This window comes from Papaver somniferum, chromosome 7 (genome assembly GCF_003573695.1).
Source record: "Papaver somniferum cultivar HN1 chromosome 7, ASM357369v1, whole genome shotgun sequence".
Taxonomy (NCBI): Eukaryota; Viridiplantae; Streptophyta; class Magnoliopsida; order Ranunculales; family Papaveraceae; genus Papaver; species Papaver somniferum.
The window spans coordinates 45,411,972-45,433,049 of record NC_039364.1 but is presented as its reverse complement, the minus strand read 5'-3'; the positions used below and the strand labels follow the sequence as shown (position 1 = coordinate 45,433,049).

Genomic DNA, 21,078 nt, shown 5'->3' with positions numbered 1-21,078 from the left:
TGTGATTTTTATCTATCTTGTTTCTGATTTAAGGTTCATGAACTTTAATAACCAGTATAACAAGATCCAGATCAAATAATTATCAGGTAAAAAGATAGATTGACCGAGCTTCACGAATCCCTAAGTGAAGTTTTCAAAGTCGTAACCTAATACAGTTCCATAAAGATACCTAGGTTATAGAGGACGACTCTCGCTTTGCAACTAGGACACGAGAGTATCGAGAATTGAGAAATCCAGCTTCAAGAGTCTCTTTATTTATAAAATTTTAAGGTTACATGTAGCTTTGAATTCAATTTAAGGTTGCTTGATATTCAAGCAAATACTTCCCCAGTTTAGATGAAATTCTAAGTTAAGAACTCATGTAAGCATGTGAAAAGTCCACCTTGAAATTATACATAAGATCTTTTTTTTTTTTTTTTTTGCTCGATAATAATTTATTAGAACTAAAATAATAATTCACAATACAAAACTGCCCATGTGGGACTTAGACTGAAAAAACAAAAGAATCCCCAACTGGGCCTCAGAAAAACAAGCAAAAGCCTTTATTAGTTAGTCTTACAAATGAGAAACTTAGCAGAACCTATAATATCTTAAGAAAGGAATTTCAATTTTCTTGAGGAAAGGTGGTATTCTTGTAAACACAACACACTCCCCTTTATTCATTCCAGCTCTTTTTTTGGCCAAAGAATCAGCTGAGAAGTTTACTTCTCTAAAGTTATGTATAAACTCCCAATTTATTCTACTATAAATTTTCTTCCATCTTGTGATAGCAATCCAAGGAAGCTTCCCATTTCTAAAAGCTGATATGGCTGCACTTGAATCAGTTCTAAAACAAAGATCTAGAAAGTTATTAGCCACTGCCCATTCACCTGCAAATAGTACTGCCATTATTTCAGCTAAGAAATTTGTTGCAATCCCCAAACCACCAGTGGCAGCAACTTTAACATCACTAGTCCAATCTCTTCCTATGAAACCAAATCCAGAATCTACAGGGTTCCCTCTTGCAGCACCACCATAGCACATTAGCAATTGATTCCTCATAGGAAGATGAAAAAAACATTCTTGGACCTGAAGATATCTGACTTTCCTACATCTTAGATTAAAAAAATTTATAATCTGGAGATCATAGGAAGAGTTCCACATGTATGCAAACATTCTAATATCACTGTCAGCTGTGAACTTTAGAATTCTTTTCTTGATCATCTCTAAATTATATTCTTCATCTTCATAAACTGCTCTATTTCTGGAGAACCAAATTTCTTTCAAAGTAATGAAAGCAATATTTCTCCAAATCTCCTTTACTGCGGGACTTTTTGATTTTGCTGCTGATAAGATATCTTCAAAGGCAGTTGGATTTATAAATTGAAAAACACCCCCAAGCCATTTCCATATTATTTCAATATAATCATAGTACCACAAAATATGTTCTAGTGTTTCCTCTGATTGTTTACATAAGGGCCATCTGGATGCAATATGAAATTTCTTCCTTTTCATTATATCATCAGATGGCACTATCCTCCTAACTATCTTCCATACATTACTAGAAACACTAGGGCGCACACTACAATGCGATACTTGTTTGGTCCACTAAAGTGTAGGATATTTCATTCTAATTAATTCACAAGCAGATGTCACAGAAAAAAATACATGTAGAAGAGCCACACCAAATTCTTCTGTCACTTGTGTTGTCAGCAACAAGCAGTTCATTTGTACCAAAAAATGGTGAAAACTCAGGAGGTACAATCCATTCACCATTAACTAAGAGTTCAACTACCTTCATATTGGGATTAGACTGCATAAGTACATTTCCTGGAAATAGGTCACATAAAGGTCTGTCTTTTATCCATGTATCTTGCCAAACTGAAATTTGTTGTCCATCACCTACTAGCCATCTTGTATTGCTCTCAACTTCATTTATATACATAAGAATATGCACTATGGTCCGGATAGTTATAAAGCCATGCACAATGATAATCCATAGCGTTTAAGTAAGCCTATAAACTTATGAGCAATAATTGTGTTCAATAATACTCAAGACTAAAAAAAAATCCATAAGTCTAAAGAGATTTTGTGAATAGAGTTATCTTAGAAGTGTCTATGAGAGATGTAACAAGAGTGAATTAGCCACGGTTAAGGTATGCTTAACATTGGGAAGTTCGCGAGCTTTTACTTTCTGGAACTGGGGAGGTATACATACCGGGTATGCGTACCTCTTGGAAGTTGCGAAGTCAGGCCCAAAGGGTATGAATACCGGGTATGCGTACCTTCAGGCAGTTCGCGAAGTCAGATAAGAAGAGTAAGCATACCTTCCCCCATTCCCGAACTCAGATGTAAAGGGTATGTCTATTAGGTATGCGCACCTATCTTATTCACGAAATTCAGATCCACTTGGTATGCATATTGAGTATGCGTACCTTGCTCCAAGCAGTTTGTGTATTTTTCTCACTTTTAATTTTGAAACATTCCCAATAGCCATAGACAGTTCCCACTGCTTTCTTTGAAAATTTCAAAATGATCAACTTAAATAAAAAATAGTTTGTGAACAATAAATTGTTCTAACTAATATTACTAAAGATCTGTGAACATCCATTGCTCGAATGATATTTTGAGATTTTAAACAAGACAAGCTTGAACTCAATTTTTTTCTTTGTAATATTAGATCTACTAAAACCATACGACAACGTCTCATAAGATAGAATGATAAATACGATGAGTAAATAGATAAGTCAGTTTTTACATCCCTCTTTGTTGATAAAGTTCTCGCATATGTCTTCGTTTGTTCTATAGTCTTCAATCATATAGGGTACTTTAGTGATATCTTATACTCAACTACCATGTTCTAATCCTAGTCTAAGACTTGAATTTAGTAGACTAAAAATCAAGATATATTTTTACATCTAACACTGACAACAAGCTTGAGATAGCAAAACTTGGGAGTTCGACTGAGCGACGCTCTAACACTACTATCATTTGGTGCAAGTCCGAGTTGCCATTTATTTCGTTGCTGAAAGACAAGATAGTCATCCGATCGTTTTCTAATTTAATTTTCGCTAATCGATCATGTCAATGTGCTATATAACTCTATAATATTTTTTCCTTGTGCTCTAGGTTGAATAAAATCCCATCTGGAGTCTGAAAATTTCTGTTGTGCATGAATTATGTGAGGAATTTGAGATTGATGTCCTCAAAGTTGTGCATTGATCCCTTCTATAGCTGGTCATACCACAATCTAACTCATTGTGTTAACGTCGCATGAAAACATCTACATAAAATCCCTTTGTTTTGCGTACATTACAAAAGTGCATGTTTGTATTTTAAAGGTGAGCTAGTGTGTCCGAGATTTGATAAATTAAATGTTGGCATGGAGAATATATTAGAGAACCGTATCTCACCTCTAGAAGTTTGTCATTAAGTGGTGATGTCTTTGCATTATGGATATACATCTTTAATTTCCTATATGTCGCATTTAATGCCGATGTTTCCATCGTATCTTTCAGCTGTTTGATCAGTTTTAGTACGTCCGAAGTTTTTGCGCATCCTTTTGGATTATCGTTGTCTCTATAATACTCATACATATTTTGGGAGTCTGTTTACGAGGAATCTTCATCGATATCTGATTAGTTATTCTCCATTTCTCATATCTAAGTTTCTTGGATCTCCATTCCTTACCGAACGGATCTATTAAATCATTAAGAGCTTGATTCGTGACGTTCTTCGGAGATAATACGTCTTTTTTTCTTAGTGTCGCGAATTGGTTGATTTTAAGATCTGGATACTTTTTGTAACTTAAGTACACAAACTGATTTGGACAGTTCACGAACTTATAGATATGAAAATTTCCAGAACTTTGAGCCGAATTTTTTTCACAAACTGTTTTGGGCAGTTCATGAACTGACTTAGTCTTTGAGATTTATTGAACTCCATATTTGCTTGATGATTCACGAACAACTTAACCATTGTTCTTGGGATAAATGTTTAATGCATATTCTTCATCGTAATTCAAGGCAAATTTTCACATTCTTAACTTATCAATCTACATTGATAAGTTAAGGTTACTTGGTATCAAGTAATTCATAAACATGGAACTAGTTCACGAACTCAGCCTTGACTGTAAGCTACCTAGCCTTGTTCATCATTATAAATGACCTTCTACAAACTATAAACTTAATCCTGACATCTATGTATCATAGTTGCGGCTAGAGTCATCCTCTAAAGACATAGGTTTCCTCATAAAACTTTACTAGGTTACAAATTTTGAATTATTCACTAAGGGGTTCATGAAGCCCAGTCAGTCCATAGTTTACCTAATGGTTCTTGATATCCGGAATCTTATATTGATCATCCTAATTCATATTTATTCTAAGGTATGTCTCTCTTGTTGCACGATCATTTAAGAATTACCGATCAAGGAGTAACATTTGCACAAATTACAAAGTTCTCTTCATTTCAGACTTTGTGATTCCACGAATTTCATATTTGTTAGATTGATCTTGTGAGGTAGAATCGATTAGGCATCTCTATAACCTTTTGAAGAGAGTAATCTATCATAATTGTTGAGGTTTGCTTGATATCTTCTTTATCCTTGAAGATCCCTCATAAGCAAACATATTTTTGTTACCTTGAATGAATATATCTATGAAGGATAGTCTTTACTGTGGCTATTTGTTAGAGGCAAAATAGTTAAAAATCTTCATTGCTGCTGAAGAGACTCCTAGGCATATAAAGAAAGTCGGCCAGGGGAATCAAGTGCGTAGGGTCTTGCGAGATCAAAGGTGTTAGAGCACTGCTCGGTCGAACTCGCAAGCGTTGCTATCTCAAGATTGTTTGTCAAGTTTAGTTGTCAAAACTATAAGTATTGATTTCTAGTCTACTTATAGCCATGTCTCGGATTAAGATAAAATGTGTAGTTGAGCTTTAGACTTCACGACGTTCATCGATTGAAGACGAAGAACTACTAATGGGAGCTTGGAGGAACTTCATCAATAAAAGGTATGTGGAGACTTGAACTCATCTATCGCTCAGAAGTCTATTCTATTATATCTTCTATTGAGACTAAGTCGTATAGCTATATAAACTTTACATTATACACATTTGATATTTCGAGTTGAGTTTAACTCGCTTATATCTTTCTCGAAATATGTGTTGGAAAGCTTTTTGCTTTAACTACGTTCATCATTATTCTTGACGAAAGTCAAAAGATGATCATGTGAAAATCACCTTGTAACATCTTACATGATTTGTGTGAGACAGTCATTTGATGTAGACTCGGAATGATTCGTATTGATCATTCAATCACTTGAAAATTGCTTATAAGTTAATAGTTTGCGTGAGACAGCTATTGTCGTCTTCTAAGAATGTTTCAATGATTGAAATGGGAGTTTAGAACAATTAATCATTGTCTGGATATAGCATAGTATGCATACCCGTATTCAAACTGTTGTAAGAATAATTCAGGTCCGGGAACCAAGTTTGGATACCCGTATGCGAACGGTTTTAACTGTCACAGTCCGGGAACTAAGTTTGCGTACCCGTTTGCAAATTGTTTCACCTGAGTTCGATCCGGAATGACAATATCGCACCCGTTTGCGAACTGTCGGAAAAGATCAAGTCTGGAACTTAAGTTTGCGTGCCCGTTTGTAAACTTATGTGATTAAGTTCTGAAATCGGTTAAGTATGATTTCATACTCATGAGCAAATACATTTATATATATTAAGGAATGCAATCTTTTCAAACCGTGGCTAAAATGTTCATGAACTGATTCTTTTGAATCAATCAAATTTTGCTTCAATTGTATCTTGTATACTTCTATGAGAATATAAACAATTGAACAACTCCATGAGTTACACAATTAGAGTCATTTTGATCTAGAAGTGTTAAGATGAACATGGTTAAGACAAAAGTGTTCATATGGCTAATTTCGGTTAACTATTGTTGAGCCAACTCAATATATACGTTTAGGTACGGTTACCCATATCTAAATGAAGGTATATTTCATTTGTGTGTAACAAGCTAAGACCATCTAACGGTGGAGAGATATTTCCTTGGTTTTGTACAAACTTAGCTTGAATCTTAAATCAGGTTTTCATCCAACGATGAATATTGATTGCTTTGTCACAAAGTTATCAAACCCCGATTTGAAGACTATATAAGGGAGAACTCTAGTAACTGGCAACCTAATCCCCACACCTCCTATGTGATACTAGTTGCGACTAGAATCAATTCTCCTTTAACCTGGGTTTTTCCTAAAATCATTATAGGTTAACGATTTGAAGACTTCATTGGGATTCTGAAGCCAGACCCAACTATTTTCTCTGTAGTTGCGTATTCTGATCTTACTTGTTCTATCATATTGAGTACTATCTTCTCTAAGATTTGCTCGATATTTATCTCCCATAGGTAAGATATAAAAAGTAATCACAAAGCTCTTCGTCCCATTCTTTGTGATTCCACAATAACTTGTTCTACTACCATATAGTTAAGTTATTGTGAGGTGACTGATATTTCTAGGCTATTCTTCGGGAATATAAGACCAGATTATCAATTGGTTCCTGTTCACCTAAAAGACGGAACAAAACTTCATAGGTATTTATGTGGGAGACAAATTTATCTATCATAATAGACTTTTCTGTGGGAGACATATTTGTTTATCAAGTTTTCGACTTTGGGTCGTAGCAACTCTTATTTGTGGGTGAGATCAGCTAAGGGAATCAAGTGCGTAGAGTCTTGCTGGGATTCAGAGGCGTAAGGAACGCGATTGTACCTTAATCAGTGTGAGATTCGTTAGGGCTCAACTAAATTCCAGTATGAAGTTAACTTGTAGTAGGCTAGAGTCAGTAGCGGCTTAATATAGTGTGGTGTTCAAATCTGGATTAGGTCCCGGGGTTTTTCTGCATTTGAGGTTTCCTCGTTAACAAAACTTCTGGTGTCTACGTTATTTCTTTTTCGCATTATATTTGTTTATATAATTGAAATATCACAGGTTGTGCATAGTTCAATCAATTGATTGAAATTGAACATTGGTCTTTGGTACCGTTCAAGTTGTTTCTCATAACAATCAGGCTCACGGATTTTATCTGTTTGATTTGCTGATAACATTGAGAAACTGAGATATAACTCTTTGATATATTTTCCTTGATTGAGTTTGACTGTCTAGTTGATTCTCTTGAAATTACATTGGAGTTAGTCAATACAGACTGCCAAACGAAATACTGGGTGTGGTTGTTATACCCCCGCTTTTTCAACGTAAGGAGCACGACTGGAACTGAATTTCTTGGAGGGTCGATTCGGTCTCAACTACATTCTAGTCTGAAGCCTGATAGTAAGCTAGTGTGTGTAGCGGCTTAATATACCGCGGTGTTTAAACTGGATTAGGTCCCGAAATTTTCTACAAGATTATAGTTTCCTCGTTAATAAAATTTTATGGTATCTTGTGTTACTTGTTTTCCACATTATATTGTTTATCTTTATAATTTAAATATCACAAGTAGTACGTTAATCAACATAGACAGTTTTCAAGCTCAAACTGTTTTCACAAGTAGTACGTTAATCAACATAGATCATACAAAACTCGTTCTTGTGAAATTTAGGTCTTGAAATATTGATTACAAGACTTTCTCTTGTTAGAATTCGGTTCGTGAACATCTCGGATATACTAGGTTGTTCTTGGATATTTCCAATGAACTTCTTTTACAATCATGTATAAGAATCTTTTCTGCTGATATATACTTATTGATTGTAACAAGTATGTTCACAAACGAAAAAATTAGTGGTATATTAGGTACCCTCTCCTTTTAACCATGCTACAATTCTAATGTCGCGCCACACTACCTGGTATGTCACGATCATATTGTGCGTTACTCTAAACTCTACTATTTCTTACAAAATGTTTCACTAAATTGGGTAAAATTATTTAAATAATTGATCCCATTCATCGAATGTAAAGAGTCACTTAGAAATTGTGGTGTTACGTTGTAAAAAACTAAAAACAGAATGATATACTTTCCTAATGGTAAAGACCTAACCTACATCATGGGTCTGGTCATTTTAGCTTAGGGTGTTGTAAATGCAACACATTCATATTAACACAAATAATAGCCTCTCCATCAACAATGTACTCTTATTATTCTACCAATCTGGGGAGGTTAAAGAGACGCCAAGCAACATGGCAAGTTCCAACACATTCGTCTAACATACTTAGTGTTCGTATTTTATGCGTATCTTTTTGGTTTAGGTTAAGCAAATGTAAATCCTCTTATTCATTATGCTTGTTTGCAGTAATATTTTAAAATCACTTACGTGTCTTCTGCACATCGTACACGTCTATCTATTTCGTGTACATACGATTTTTTAATGATTTTTACAACTCCATAACCATTTTTTTAGATATTTCGTGTGTTTATTCTGTGATCTACGTCTTAATATAACTTGGCGGATCCCCCGACGACAAGAAGAAGCCAAAGTCAAAGTTTCCTAATGGTAAAAATTAAACAATACAGGCTCACGAAGGCATGTGATTAAACTTGAAGAGAATTCTTTTTTTTTTTTTTACAATGGCAATGGTCCAATGGACCTAGTGGCAGTGGCAATGGCAATGGCCATGGTAATGGTGGTGATGGGATGAGTTGTAGGTTTGTGGTGGGCAATAGAAAAACCATCCCCCTAACCTTTTCTTTCTTGCATCTCTTCTCAATCTACTATACATATCCCTCACATCCCCCTTCTCTCCACCAAATTCCTGTGTGTTTACAGCTCTCCCTATTTCAAGCACCAAAGGGGCAAGAGAAAAGAGAGATATGAACAATAAGATCAATACAATGGTCTTAGGGTTTTTATTCCGCCTCTCAAATCAAACTCACACCTGAATTCTCTTTCTCTCTTTTCTCTTTTTATTACTACTGTTTTGTATACCTAGGCTAGGGTTTTATATATAGTCATCTAGATGATGAAGGTTGTGAGATTTCAGGTATGAGAACAACAAAATCAGGCTATTGTAGCTTATTATCATCTCATTGATTATCTGCCAGCCTCCGCAAAAGGTCTCATCTTTTAAGCAAGATTAGATAGCTTGAGTTGAATTATAATAATCTATGTGTTTCAGATTCTGTAATCTTTAGATTATGTTCTGAAATTTCTTTATTTGTTGAGTCAATATTCAATTTTTCGGTCAGTGTTAGGGCTATTGAGGTTGAGGGTTTGTAAGTTTTCTGAATTTTGCTGTTTTTTTATTACAAAAAAGAAAAAAGTAAGAAAAAAAGATGAATCGAAGGGTTAGGAGAAAAGTCCTTCAATTGAAGGATAAAGAGAAGTTAACTTGTGATAATTATGTTGAAATTTGTGATGGGAGTTCCAGTTCTGAGAGGAAAGGTGATGTTGATTGGATTTCTTTGCCTGATGATACTGTTATTCAGTTGTTCTCTTATTTGAATTATAGAGACCGAGCTAGTCTATCATCAACTTGTAAAACATGGAGAGTACTAGGTTCTTCTCCCTGTCTTTGGAGTTCTCTTGATCTCCGAGCACATAAGTGTGATTCTGCCATTGCAGTTACCCTTGCGTCTCGATGTTCTAATCTCCAGAAACTTAGATTTCGTGGTACTGAATCTGCAAATGCAATAATGAATTTACAAGCTAGAGGTTTAAGGGAAATCAGTGGTGATTTTTGTCGCGAAATTACTGATGCAACTCTATCTGTAATGGCTGCTCGACACGAGGCTCTTGAAAGCCTCCAACTTGGGCCGGAATTTTGTGAGAGGATTAGTAGTGATGCTATTAAACTGGTTGCTCTTTGTTGCCCTAAGTTGAAGAGGTTGAGGTTGTCGGGAATTCGGGATGTGGATGGAGAAGCTATCAATGCTTTGGCAAAACACTGTGGGCAGCTAGAAGAGATTGGATTTATGGACTGTATGAGTATCGATGAGGTGGCACTTGGAAATGTGATGTCTGTTCGATTCCTTTCTGTTGCAGGGACTAGAAACACGAAATGGAGTTCTGCTTTGCATCTTTGGAATTTACTCCCCAACCTGATTTGTTTAGATGTTTCGAGAACTGATGTTACTTCCGCTGTTGTCGTTAGACTGATGTCGACAACACCAAGTTTGAAGGTGGTTTGTGCCCTAAACTGTCCGAATCTTGAGGAAGAAAGCAACCATACAGCTTACAATGTTAAGGGGAAGTTGTTGTTGGCCCTTTTTAGTGATATTTTCAAGGGAGTTGCTTCTTTATTCGCCGATACTACTGTCAAAGATAGGGATGTATTTTCAGAGTGGAGTAGTTCAAAGAGTGGGAATAAGAACTTGAATGATACCATGACATGGCTTGAATGGATTCTATCACACACACTTTTACGAATTGCCGAAACCAATCCACAGGGGTTGGATACTTTCTGGCTAAAACAAGGTGCTGCATTGTTGCTCAGTTTGATGCGGAGTTCGCAAGTTGATGTCCAAGAACGAGCGGCTACAGGACTTGCAACATTTGTTGTCATTGATGACGAAAATGCCACTGTTGACTGCGGAAGGGCAGAAGCAGTCATGCAGGATGGTGGAATACGCCTTCTGTTGGACCTAGCAAAATCTTGCCGTGAAGGTCTTCAGTCTGAAGCAGCCAAAGTAAATTTTACAAATCTATCAGAGTTCCTAGCTGAAGTGTCCATGTAATCGTAGTATCTTTGTTTGACTAATTTGATTGTTGATATGTCTAGGCTATTGCAAACTTGTCGGTCAATGCAAAAGTTGCGAAGGCTGTAGCTGAAGAAGGAGGAATAAATATCCTTGCTGATTTGGCAAGGTCCATGAATAGATTGGTCGCAGAAGAAGCTGCTGGTGGACTTTGGAACCTCTCCGTGGGAGAAGAGCACAAGGTTGTGCATGGTGGTTATCTTTTGACAGAAATTTTATAAAGCTCATAATTTCTAAAATTGGTAATACTTATTTTCAGGGCGCCATTGCTGAGGCAGGTGGAATAAAAGCTTTAGTGGATCTTATTTTCAAATGGCCCTTCGGTGGTGATGGAGTCCTTGTATGTGCTTTGCATGCATTTTCGTTGATATATTCTGGAGAAGTACTATAGGGATACAAGGTTAACTTTGAATTGGTGATTCTATTTGCTGTTCCCAGGAACGGGCTGCAGGTGCACTTGCAAATTTGGCGGCTGATGATAAATGTAGCATGGAGGTTGCGGTGGCAGGTGGCGTACATGCTTTAGTGATGCTTGCCCGGACGTGCAAGTTTGATGGAGTCCAAGAGCAGGTATTCTGATCTTTATTTGAATTTGGGTTACCATGTTGCACAGTAAGCAACTGTATATCTCGAATAATAATCTGAATATAAGAGCAAAAGATTTAGAATATTGTTGGACCCATTCAGTCGAATAATAATCTGAATATAAGAGCAAAAGATTTAGAATATTGTTGGACCAATCAAAGCTCATTCAACCCATCAACTCTTTACGACCATCCACCATCAGCACCAGTACCAGAACTTGCGGCACATTGCAAATAATTATCAGTACCACTGCCAATTTACTTTAGCACTAACTATCACTACGGCTATCTGTCATGTGTTCATCACTTACCTTGCGAATAATAACTAGCTATCTGTTAATTGTTCAACTTACCTAGTTACCTTGCTTCTTATTGTTGTCTAGGCTGCTCGTGCGTTGGCTAATCTGGCTGCCCATGGAGATAGCAACAGTAACAACGCTGCTGTTGGGCAAGAGGCAGGTGCGCTTGAAGCATTAGTGCAGCTTACATGTTCTAATCATGAAGGTGTCAGGTAATTTTACTAAACTTCTGCTATGTAGTACTTCTACACTAATTAAGAGAATTTTCTACTGCCATGGTCAAATATGGTCTTGTTATGTGCCTTATCACCTGGTGTTGATAAAAACATCAAATCTTTTGTTTGTTTTCTCTATAGTTTGACTCAGTTACTGTGCAGACTTTGTTATATAATATCTTTCATCTGTAATTCAATTGCATTAGATTGTAAAGTTCTTAATGAACTGGGGCCAGGTCGATATTTACGTTGGGCTTGATTCCTCTCGGAGTACTTTAGTTGTTCTAACTTAAAAACTTGCGTAGCTTCAGCTTCTCCACTCTAGAGTCTAATCTAGATTGATTGTAAAGTTCTTAATGAACTGGGGCCAGGTAGATATTTACGTTGGGCTTGATTCCTCTCGGAGTACTTTAGTTGTTCTAACTTAAAAACTTGCGTAGCTTCAGCTTCTCCACTCTAGAGTCTAATCTAGATTGATTTGTTTACCGCTTCTACAGGCAGGAAGCTGCTGGTGCTTTGTGGAACTTATCATTTGACGACAGGAATCGTGAAGCTATTGCTGCAGCAGGAGGTGTCGAGGCATTGGTATGTCTTGTCTCCCTATCCAGTCAATCCCTGTAGTCAAGTTTGTTTATTCTGAGTTTTTTTTTTCTTAATTTGAACTCACCTTAAGACATTAAAATTCTTTATATCCCTTCATTTCAATTGGGCCCTCTTTGTCAATAAACCTGAGACTCAGTTGAACAACCTTTAAGTGTTATAGCTACCCACATACGACCGAAAGATAATGGATTGTGTGGGTTAATACAAGCAAGATATTATGAGACTAAGAAAAAATCCTGACTGTTTGCATGGCCTGGTTGTATGAGATACAACAGAAGACTTCCATACTACAATCATGGTGCTTCTATTGCAGTATGATGTGTTATTCCACAGAGGGACTTGGTCTTAAGAATTGTAAGCGTTGACAATATCAAGTTTGAAAGCAGCCCAAATTGGAAAAGGAAAATTATTAAACTAAGATTCGGGAAGCAGTGAAGCAGTGAGATTGGTGCAAAATCAGACACAAAGAAGGATCCCGTTCTGACTATGCCAAATGCTTCTCATGTCTTTCCTACAGTAGCTTTGTAGAGAGACAGAATACCTTCACTGACTTTAATTACATTGCATTGGAAGGTCCTAAGTCTTCGTTAGTAAAGAATACAAATTCGCATCATATTACAAGTTAAGACTCGACATTCTGCTTGACAAAAGCAGAACACTAACTTAGTCAACAACCCCTTTGGAGCCCCAGAATAACCTTTTTTTATCATTTATCCGTTGGTCGTTATTCCAAGAGCTTCATTGCTTAAGATGATAGTGATTACTGAAAATGCTGATAGTGTTTACTGAAGTTTGTGTTATCTGTCAAAAGTACGTGATTTCTGAATCTTGGCATCCCTTTTTCAGAAATGATTTTGATTTTTTATGTGAAGCTTTACCCTGAATTTGGTATTTAGGTCGCACTTGCACAAAATTGTTCGAATGCCTCCCAAGGTCTACAAGAAAGGGCAGCCGGCGCTTTGTGGGGATTGTCTGTATCGGAAACAAATAGGTATGTTGTGTATCATGTATAACATGTCCTGCGCACGGAAAATCTAAAATGCGACTGTTGTTAGCTTCACCTGCGTCTGAGTAATTCGATCAAATTTATTGCTCTCTCCACTATATAATCTGTTGTCATAGTTTATCACATGTATATTATTCATAGAAAGGGATCTAATTCTTCTCTACTAGTGTTATTGATTTAATTTGTCTCTGACCCTGTACTTAGCATTGCCATTGGACGAGAAGGAGGCGTTGCACCTCTTATTGCATTGGCACGTTCAGAAGCTGAAGTAAGTATCTTACCACGTGCAGTCATATTCCTTTTAAAGTCCTAGTTACCTGTAATGTTGTTATTGCTTTGTGCATACCTTCTCTATAAATGCTTGGTAATGAAATCTTATTAACTTGCCAAACCACTTCTTAATTTCGTCAATCATTATTAAGTGATACACATTATGCACTGATTTTGTTACCAAATGTAGAAATTCAAACATAAATTAATCATTTTTAATGCAGAACATGATACACCTTAACTTTTGCTTCCATATTATTCTTTATTTATACCTTCACTTTATTCTATAGCAAACAAAATCTTGTTACCAAATTCACATTTAAGCTGCTTCAATGTGGAGCATTAATGTTAAGTAACACGTTCTACACAGTTAGGCATAACACCTAATTTCTAATGGAGATTTTAACTGTCATCTTTAAAGAAGAAAATAAATGTAGTGTCAAATAATCCACCAAATTAAGCTGTTTTATTGTGGGGAACTGATTGAACTATCAAAGTGTGTAGATCATGGAATTGTATATTTGCTGTGCAACCTTGGTTTATTGGTCCCAGTAAATATTTTCCAACTCGAAAGGAGAAAAACATATCTAAAAGTAAAAAGAACAGCTCATGCGCTGTTTGTATCTAATGTTTGACAATTATTTCTGTACAGGATGTCCATGAGACAGCTGCAGGGGCACTTTGGAATCTTGCGTTTAATCCAGGTAATGCCCTTCGTATAGTGGAGGAAGGAGGAGTTCCGGCTCTTGTGCATCTTTGTTCTTCGTCAGTTTCAAAAATGGCACGATTCATGGCTGCACTGGCATTAGCGTACATGTTCGATGGGAGGTGTGTTATTTTATATTATCTAGCTCAAGTTTTATTTTCTTGTGGCAAAATGTTTGGGAAGGTTATATAGTATCTAAGTTGCATGGCTGCAAATTCATGAGATAAGAAGACTGATCTATTTTTAACCATCACATGTGGTCAGAATGGATGAAGTTGCTGCGTCAATAGGGTCTATGTCGGAAGGCATTTCAAAGAGCGTAAGCTTAGATGCTCCTAGAAGGATGGCCTTGAAGAATATACATGAATTCGTGGGTACCTTTTCTGATCAGCAATCCTTTAATGCGGCTGCTAACTCATCAGCTCCCCCGGCCTTGGCACAAGTGGCAGAAGCAGCACGCATACAGGAGGCTGGACATCTCAGATGCAGGTTTGTTTTTAAGTCTTGTAAATGCATCTGCAGAACTAAAAACTTGATTTCCTTTGCTGCCTATGTAGTTACTATATAACTTGACAGTTGGAATAATATATTTGCAAAAAGTTCTCTGAATAGAGTAATCTTTGTTATCTGGAGATGTCAGCTTTTCCCTACTTTTATCGGTCAAGGAATTAATCCTGTGAAAAAAATGTTCCTTCCCTATTAATGAGTCACTTCTAAACTGTTTTTTGAAAACCAAGTCAGAAACAGTTTGGTATGGTTTTCAGATTTCAATTTGTTGATAAATTTTCATTATTACGTTTGTTCTTGTAGTGGAGCTGAGATTGGAAGATTTGTGGTGATGCTTCGGAACCCCTCTTCCATATTAAAGGCGTGTGCTGCTTTCGCTCTTCTCCAGGTAAACAAGAATTTCTTACCTAGCGTTTTTGCAAATTAGTATGGGATCTAAGTTTCTTATATCAATAGACTGAGAATCAAATTGCTTATTCTGTTGCCATTTTATTTATTATCGATAGAATTGACTAACTATTGAACCCTGTAATTGCAGTTTACCATCCCAGGAGGCCGCCATGCAACACACCATGCTAGTCTCTTGCAGAAATCTGGAGCTGCACGGGTCATGCGTGCTGCTGCTGCAGCTGCAACTGCACCCCTTGAAGCCAAAATATTTGCAAAGATAGTACTTCGTAATCTTGAGCACCATAATGTAGAAGCTTCATCTTTAATCTAGACATAGACCTCATGTGGATGAAGAAAGTGTTGGGGGATGACCTTACAGATCCACCGGAATATTGGATGATCACTGTATTCATGAAATCAGAATGCCTCAAAGGGGACATACTCGATGGGGTTTCACTGTAGCAGCAGCAGGTCTTCTTGGCACAACTGTTGGTTGAAAGTCTCAAAGTAGTGGGTGATTGTAGCTTTCTTCATCTGCTTTCTTAGGTATGGTTCTATTTTTATTCATTTTATTGGTGTGGCGTGCTTTTTCTATCAATTTATTTTCCTTCTGAACTTGTAAAAGGGTACTGGAAGGGTGTCAGAGAGACACCGGTATCTAACATTTTTGAGTGTTTGTTCTTTTCTTTCTGTAAACATTTGATGGCATTGTGTTCCATAATACCCTATATATTTTGGCTATCTGAGACTTAATTAGTTGTCAGATTAAAAAAAGAAACCGACTTCCTTGCTTAACAATAGATTCCTTTAATGTTTTGTCTCAAGTTTTGAAACTGATCCCCTGGCCACAAGCACAAGACCTAAGCCATGACATTAATCAACAGGTCCAGTTTTGCCTGAATGTTTTTTTTTTGAAGATCAAGTGGATTGATAAAAAAACCAGTACAGAGGATTTTCCGAACTATTGGTTTCCCTTATCTTATTTGAGTGACTTGAGATATTGGCTTCTACCAACACATTGTTCTCCTCCCCAATTACAGCATTAGAAAAAAAAGAGTTTGAAAACTGAAAAAAATCTGGCATTTGCAACCACGTCTGCTTTTGAATTTGTCTTTTCCTTGCTTTTTTTTGTTAGGGTATCACATAGAGTATCAGTAGTCGCTGACAATCACTTTCCACCCAGAAGTCCTTTAGATTCATACTCTCAATCACTTTCCACCCAGAAGTCCTTTAGATTCATACTCTTAGACCACTTTGCTGCTTCCAGCAGACTCAGAGCCTCTGCTTCTTCTGCAGTTGATGCTTGAAAAGTCCCAACTCTGGCTTAGCAATTCCTGTATCAGATCGTATGATTAAATCATAACCGGCAGAGTATAAAGCATCAAAATTTAGTTTAAACTGATTTAGAGATGGTTTTATCCATCCTTGGTCTATGGGAGATGCCTGCCTAAGTGAGTTAGAAGCATTATTTACTTGTTGGTCTGTGTTTTCAGTTGTATTTGTTTTCAAAGGAGGCCAAAAAAACCAAATGTCTTTACATTGTTGGTGCTAGCTGAATACTTGTGGTAGATTTGGATTGGAAGATCACAAGGCATCTTTCCTTCCAAATCAACCAGCATTTTGTGGCCATTTGTATGTCATTATTGGAATTTACCCCTGCAATCCAATCAGGATGCATATTTGGAAAAGAGAAGTTAGCAACATTATTTCGGTTTAAACCTACAAGGGAAGGTAACATGGATACCGTCTTTGCATAAGGGCATTCGAAAAAAAAGATGTCTGAGAGATTCACACTCATGATCACAGAAAACACAACTCAAATCTATGTCGTTTATGAATTGTCCTAACTTTTTCCTAACAAGCAAAACATTATGGATACATTTCCATAAGAATATTTTTATTTTCTGCGAGACCTGTTATTATCTAGAGATGGATTTTTGAGTTTTTTCATACATAGATTGAATAGAAAAGTTCCCATCCTGTGTTAGCAACCATCTAAGATTGTCCCGGTTCAAGTTACTTTGTCTATCTATGAATATCCTAATGTTTAAAATCATGTCAGCAAGATCTAGGGAAGTTTTTTCTAATTTCCGGTTCATTCCACTTCTTTGTTTCCAAGTCAATTAACTCAGATATAAGTGTTAAAGAATTGAATTTGATACCACAGTAAGTTAAGAGATTATCTTCCATACCTGGTATCCATTTATCTGTCCAAACATTTATTGACTTACCGTCACCTACCTCCTAATAGCTGAATTTATTAATTAGAGAAACACCATGTAATATGCATCTCCAAATCCAAGAAGTATTATAGTGTTTTTTAGCTTGGACAATATTTGAATTGTTAAAGTACTTTTCTTTTAGAATAGTTCCCAAAAACGTATTTTGTTGGGTTGCTAATCTCCAAGCAAGCTTAGCAATCATGGCTTGATTCATCTTATGTGCATCTTTAAAACCTAAACCTCCTAATTCCGTTGGTTCACAGAGAAAATCCCAACTGATGGGATAAAAACCTTTTTGGTGATTCTGTTTTCCCCACCAGAATTCTCTCTGGATGGCATTAATTTTGTTTGTTGTTTTCTTTGGTAAAGAAAAGCATTCCATTTGATAGATGGGCAGACTAGATAAAACGGATTTTATCAGAATCATTTTACTAGACTGAACAATAGTCTTACCATTCCAACTTTGTGCCTTGTTTTCCATGTTATTAACTATTTTATCAAAAGTTTTAATTTTTGACCTGTCAATGAACACAGGTGCTCCTAGATAGGAATCAAAGATACTTAATTTCTTAATTTTCATAAGTTTAATCATTATTCTTTGATGCTTAGAATGAGTTCTGTTGCTGAAAATAACACATGACTTTGAGAAATTGATAAGCTAGAATAAATTTGCTTATGGTGTTTAAAAGGTTTTTGCAGTTTACTAGGTTTGATTTTGAGAAAAGCAGACAGTCATCTGCAAATAGTAGATGAGATATTGAGAGATTGTGTCCCGAGATTTTTATTCCCGTTACATGTTTTGTCTTTTTCTCAGCAGTTAGTAGCCTTGAGAATACATCTGTACATATGAGGAAGATATAGGGAGATAGTGGTTCTCCCTGTCTCAAACCTCTAGAGGGGGTAAAAAACTCCCCTGGACTGCCGTTTAATAATACTGCAATAGAAGCAGTTGAGACACATTGGTGTATTAAGCTACACCAATCATTACTGAAACCAAAAGCAGAAAGAGTTTGAATCAAAAATTCCCAATTAACTCTGTCAAAAGCCTTTGACATGTCAATTTTAATCCCTAATCCTCCATTTTTGGTTTTCATTTTCTTAAGTGAATGTATCACCTCATGAGCAACAATAATGTTGTCTACTATTTGTCTTGAAGACAAAAAAGCAGACTGAAAAGGTGAGATCATTTTGTCAAGGAATCTTTTTAGGATATTTGCTAGAAGTTTAGATATGATTTTGTATGGAGTGTTGCTTAATCCTATGGGTCTGAAGTCACTAGGTGTTTTTGGATATTTGGTTTTGGGAATTAGGAAAAGAAAAGTCTCGTTTAGTTTTGGATTCAGCTTTTTTGTTTTGAAGACCTCTTGAATAATTGAGACTATTTGGCTTCCCACCAGGCTAGCATTGTCTTGATCAGAGATAATCTTAGGTATTAGCCCCATAAGTTCTTGGTCAGGGATGGTTGAAGAAGCAGTGAAAAGAGTTTCAAAGTGCGATTGAAGCTCTTCAGCAATATGAACTTTATCTTTCAAAATTTCCCCTTTCTGGTTTAACAAGCAGTCAATTTTGTTTTGTTTCCTTCTTTTAAGAGTTTTTATGTGAAAATACTTTGTATTTCATTCCCCTAATTTAACAAAATTGTCTCTTGAAATTTGTTTTGACATTGATTCCTGTATATCGTATAGAGATTCTAGTTCCGAATTTTTTTTATTTAGAAGAAATTGTTTATTATGTGATCGATCAGATAACCAAATGTTTTCTATTCTTTTTAAAATTTTAGATATTTTTTTTTCCAGGCACCCCAAAAATATTTTTCTTCCAAATTACAAGATTTTCTCCTAGAGTACGAAGATTTTGCAAAACCACATCAGTTGCATTCGTTAAAGAGGAGTACCAAATATTTAGAATTAACTAATCAAATACAAGTTTTTTCATTTATCCAAGTATCAAAGAATTTAAAGGGAAAATTTTTCGGAAAATCAGAGTTTGGATTTAAGTCCAACATAATTGGACTGTGATCAGATCCAATATGAGGAAGGTGTGTAAGCATAGATTCAGGAAATCAGCTTATCCAATCATCATTTGTATAAGCCTTATCCAATCTTTCTTGTATATTCTTACTACCTTACCTTTGGTTATTCCAGGTAAATATATTATCCTTAAAGCCTAAGTCGGAAAGACCTGCTCTTTGAAGCAGTCTACTAAAAGGCTCATCTTCCATATTATCGAAAGGTAAGCCTCCTAAGTTTTCATTGGGATTGAGGATTTGGTTCTAATCACCAATTACAACCCACGACATACCAGTGTGAGCTAATCTGGATGCTGCATCTTCTAGGAATTTCCACGATTCTAGTTTAAGAGGTTTGTGAGGACAACCATAAAAGGCCGTTAGTAGCCAAAAATTTTCATGAAAGTTTTACTAAAATATTTAGCATATTTTTATTCCAGTGGACAATGTCGAAGTGAAATTCATCCACCCATGCCAAGGCCAAACTACCAACATGGCCAATTGGATCAACAAAAAAAAAGTTTGAGAAGCCAGTTAAAAGTTTTTCGAGAAAAGTTTTCTGAGACTTTGTTTCAAACATAAATAAGATTTCAAGTTTTTCATTTCTTATGATGTTATTTAGGTGTTGTTGGGTCTTTTTATTCCCACAACCTTGCCTGAATGATATTTAGAACACCTAATTAAGTTTTATATTTCGAGTTCCACGACTCTCATGTGTAATTTGGCTTTGTTTTTGAAAAGTCTTATTCTGTAACTTTTTGTGGTAGCCATTTTTCTACCTAAACAGATAGGTAATATCAAACAATGAATATAAAGATAGATCTAAAATTGGTAAAAATAAAACAAGGAGTTGGGGTTAGGTACTATTACCTATGTCCATGGAGAAGAACAATGATATATTTATCAGTGATGGCGGTAAAATCCAAAATCACCCTACTTCTGGCCTCGTGCAAATGCCACTTTTTTTTCTTTCTTTTGACAGGATTCAAAACCCTAACCTATAACTTGGGAGCTCGACCCCTAGCCAAATAGGCTATTCCCAGTTGGTTATCGCTCGGGCGTGTTTCTCACATATGTTCTTTGGCTCGGGTACGTATCACTCACATATGCTTCTTAGCTCGCTCAACTGTTCGTCTTCTTTTGCCACTTACCTCTAACAGGCCTATGCCTGCGCATATGCTACATGCATTGTTTCCTCATTCGAACTCAACCGTTGATGTAGTCGAAAGACTTTTCACGTGTCTTCACCTGATGAAAGTGGCAGTTATCTCTATTTATGGCGGTATCCATCCTTGTTTTTATTCCATATTCCCGTAGTTGCCTCTTAGCAACTCCATCTTCCTAGGATCGTTCCACGTGGCGGCGACGAATTTCACTCTCACAATTTTCCCATTTCTTTTCATCGTCCCGAGGGGCAGGATGAGAAGAAATTTCCTACTATTATATCTAACCGCTACAACGTTTTGGTCTCTTTTTCCGGTAACCGACACGTCTTAACTTCTCTCACATCTTATGCTTTTATGACCAGTTTACTTGTTGCAACCGGTAGAAATTCTCCTTCGGATTTTGTTTACTTTAAAAGAGATTCTCC

General features: G+C 36.3%; 2 protein-coding genes across 2 annotated transcripts; one reads left to right on the top strand and one right to left on the bottom strand.

Annotated features, from left to right (window-relative positions):
• Window positions 1–570: 570 nt before the first annotated feature.
• Window positions 571–1,494, bottom strand: LOC113294596. Its single transcript, XM_026542983.1, has one exon. The coding sequence runs from the start codon at window positions 1,492–1,494 to the stop codon at window positions 571–573; it is 924 nt and encodes a 307-aa protein (XP_026398768.1).
• A 7,175-nt stretch (window positions 1,495–8,669) lies between these two features.
• On the top strand, window positions 8,670–16,055 carry LOC113297164 (protein ARABIDILLO 1-like). Its single transcript, XM_026545582.1, has 12 exons — window positions 8,670–10,608; window positions 10,701–10,859; window positions 10,937–11,017; window positions 11,116–11,247; window positions 11,645–11,772; window positions 12,273–12,360; window positions 13,275–13,369; window positions 13,589–13,652; window positions 14,307–14,482; window positions 14,625–14,849; window positions 15,171–15,255; window positions 15,406–16,055. The coding sequence occupies exons 1-12, from the start codon at window positions 9,256–9,258 to the stop codon at window positions 15,586–15,588; spliced, it is 2,769 nt and encodes a 922-aa protein (XP_026401367.1). The 5' UTR covers window positions 8,670–9,255; the 3' UTR covers window positions 15,589–16,055.
• The last annotated feature ends 5,023 nt before the right edge of the window (window positions 16,056–21,078 follow it).

Coding starts and splice junctions, on each gene's coding strand:
- LOC113294596 (XM_026542983.1), bottom strand. CDS start 1,494: ATGAAAAGGAAGAAATTTCATATTGCATCCAGATGGCCCTTATGTAAA.
- LOC113297164 (XM_026545582.1), top strand. CDS start 9,256: ATGAATCGAAGGGTTAGGAGAAAAGTCCTTCAATTGAAGGATAAAGAG. Junction 13,653..14,306: donor TGGCACGTTCAGAAGCTGAA/GTAAGTATCTTA, acceptor ATTTCTGTACAG/GATGTCCATGAGACAGCTGC. Junction 15,256..15,405: donor CTGCTTTCGCTCTTCTCCAG/GTAAACAAGAAT, acceptor CTGTAATTGCAG/TTTACCATCCCAGGAGGCCG.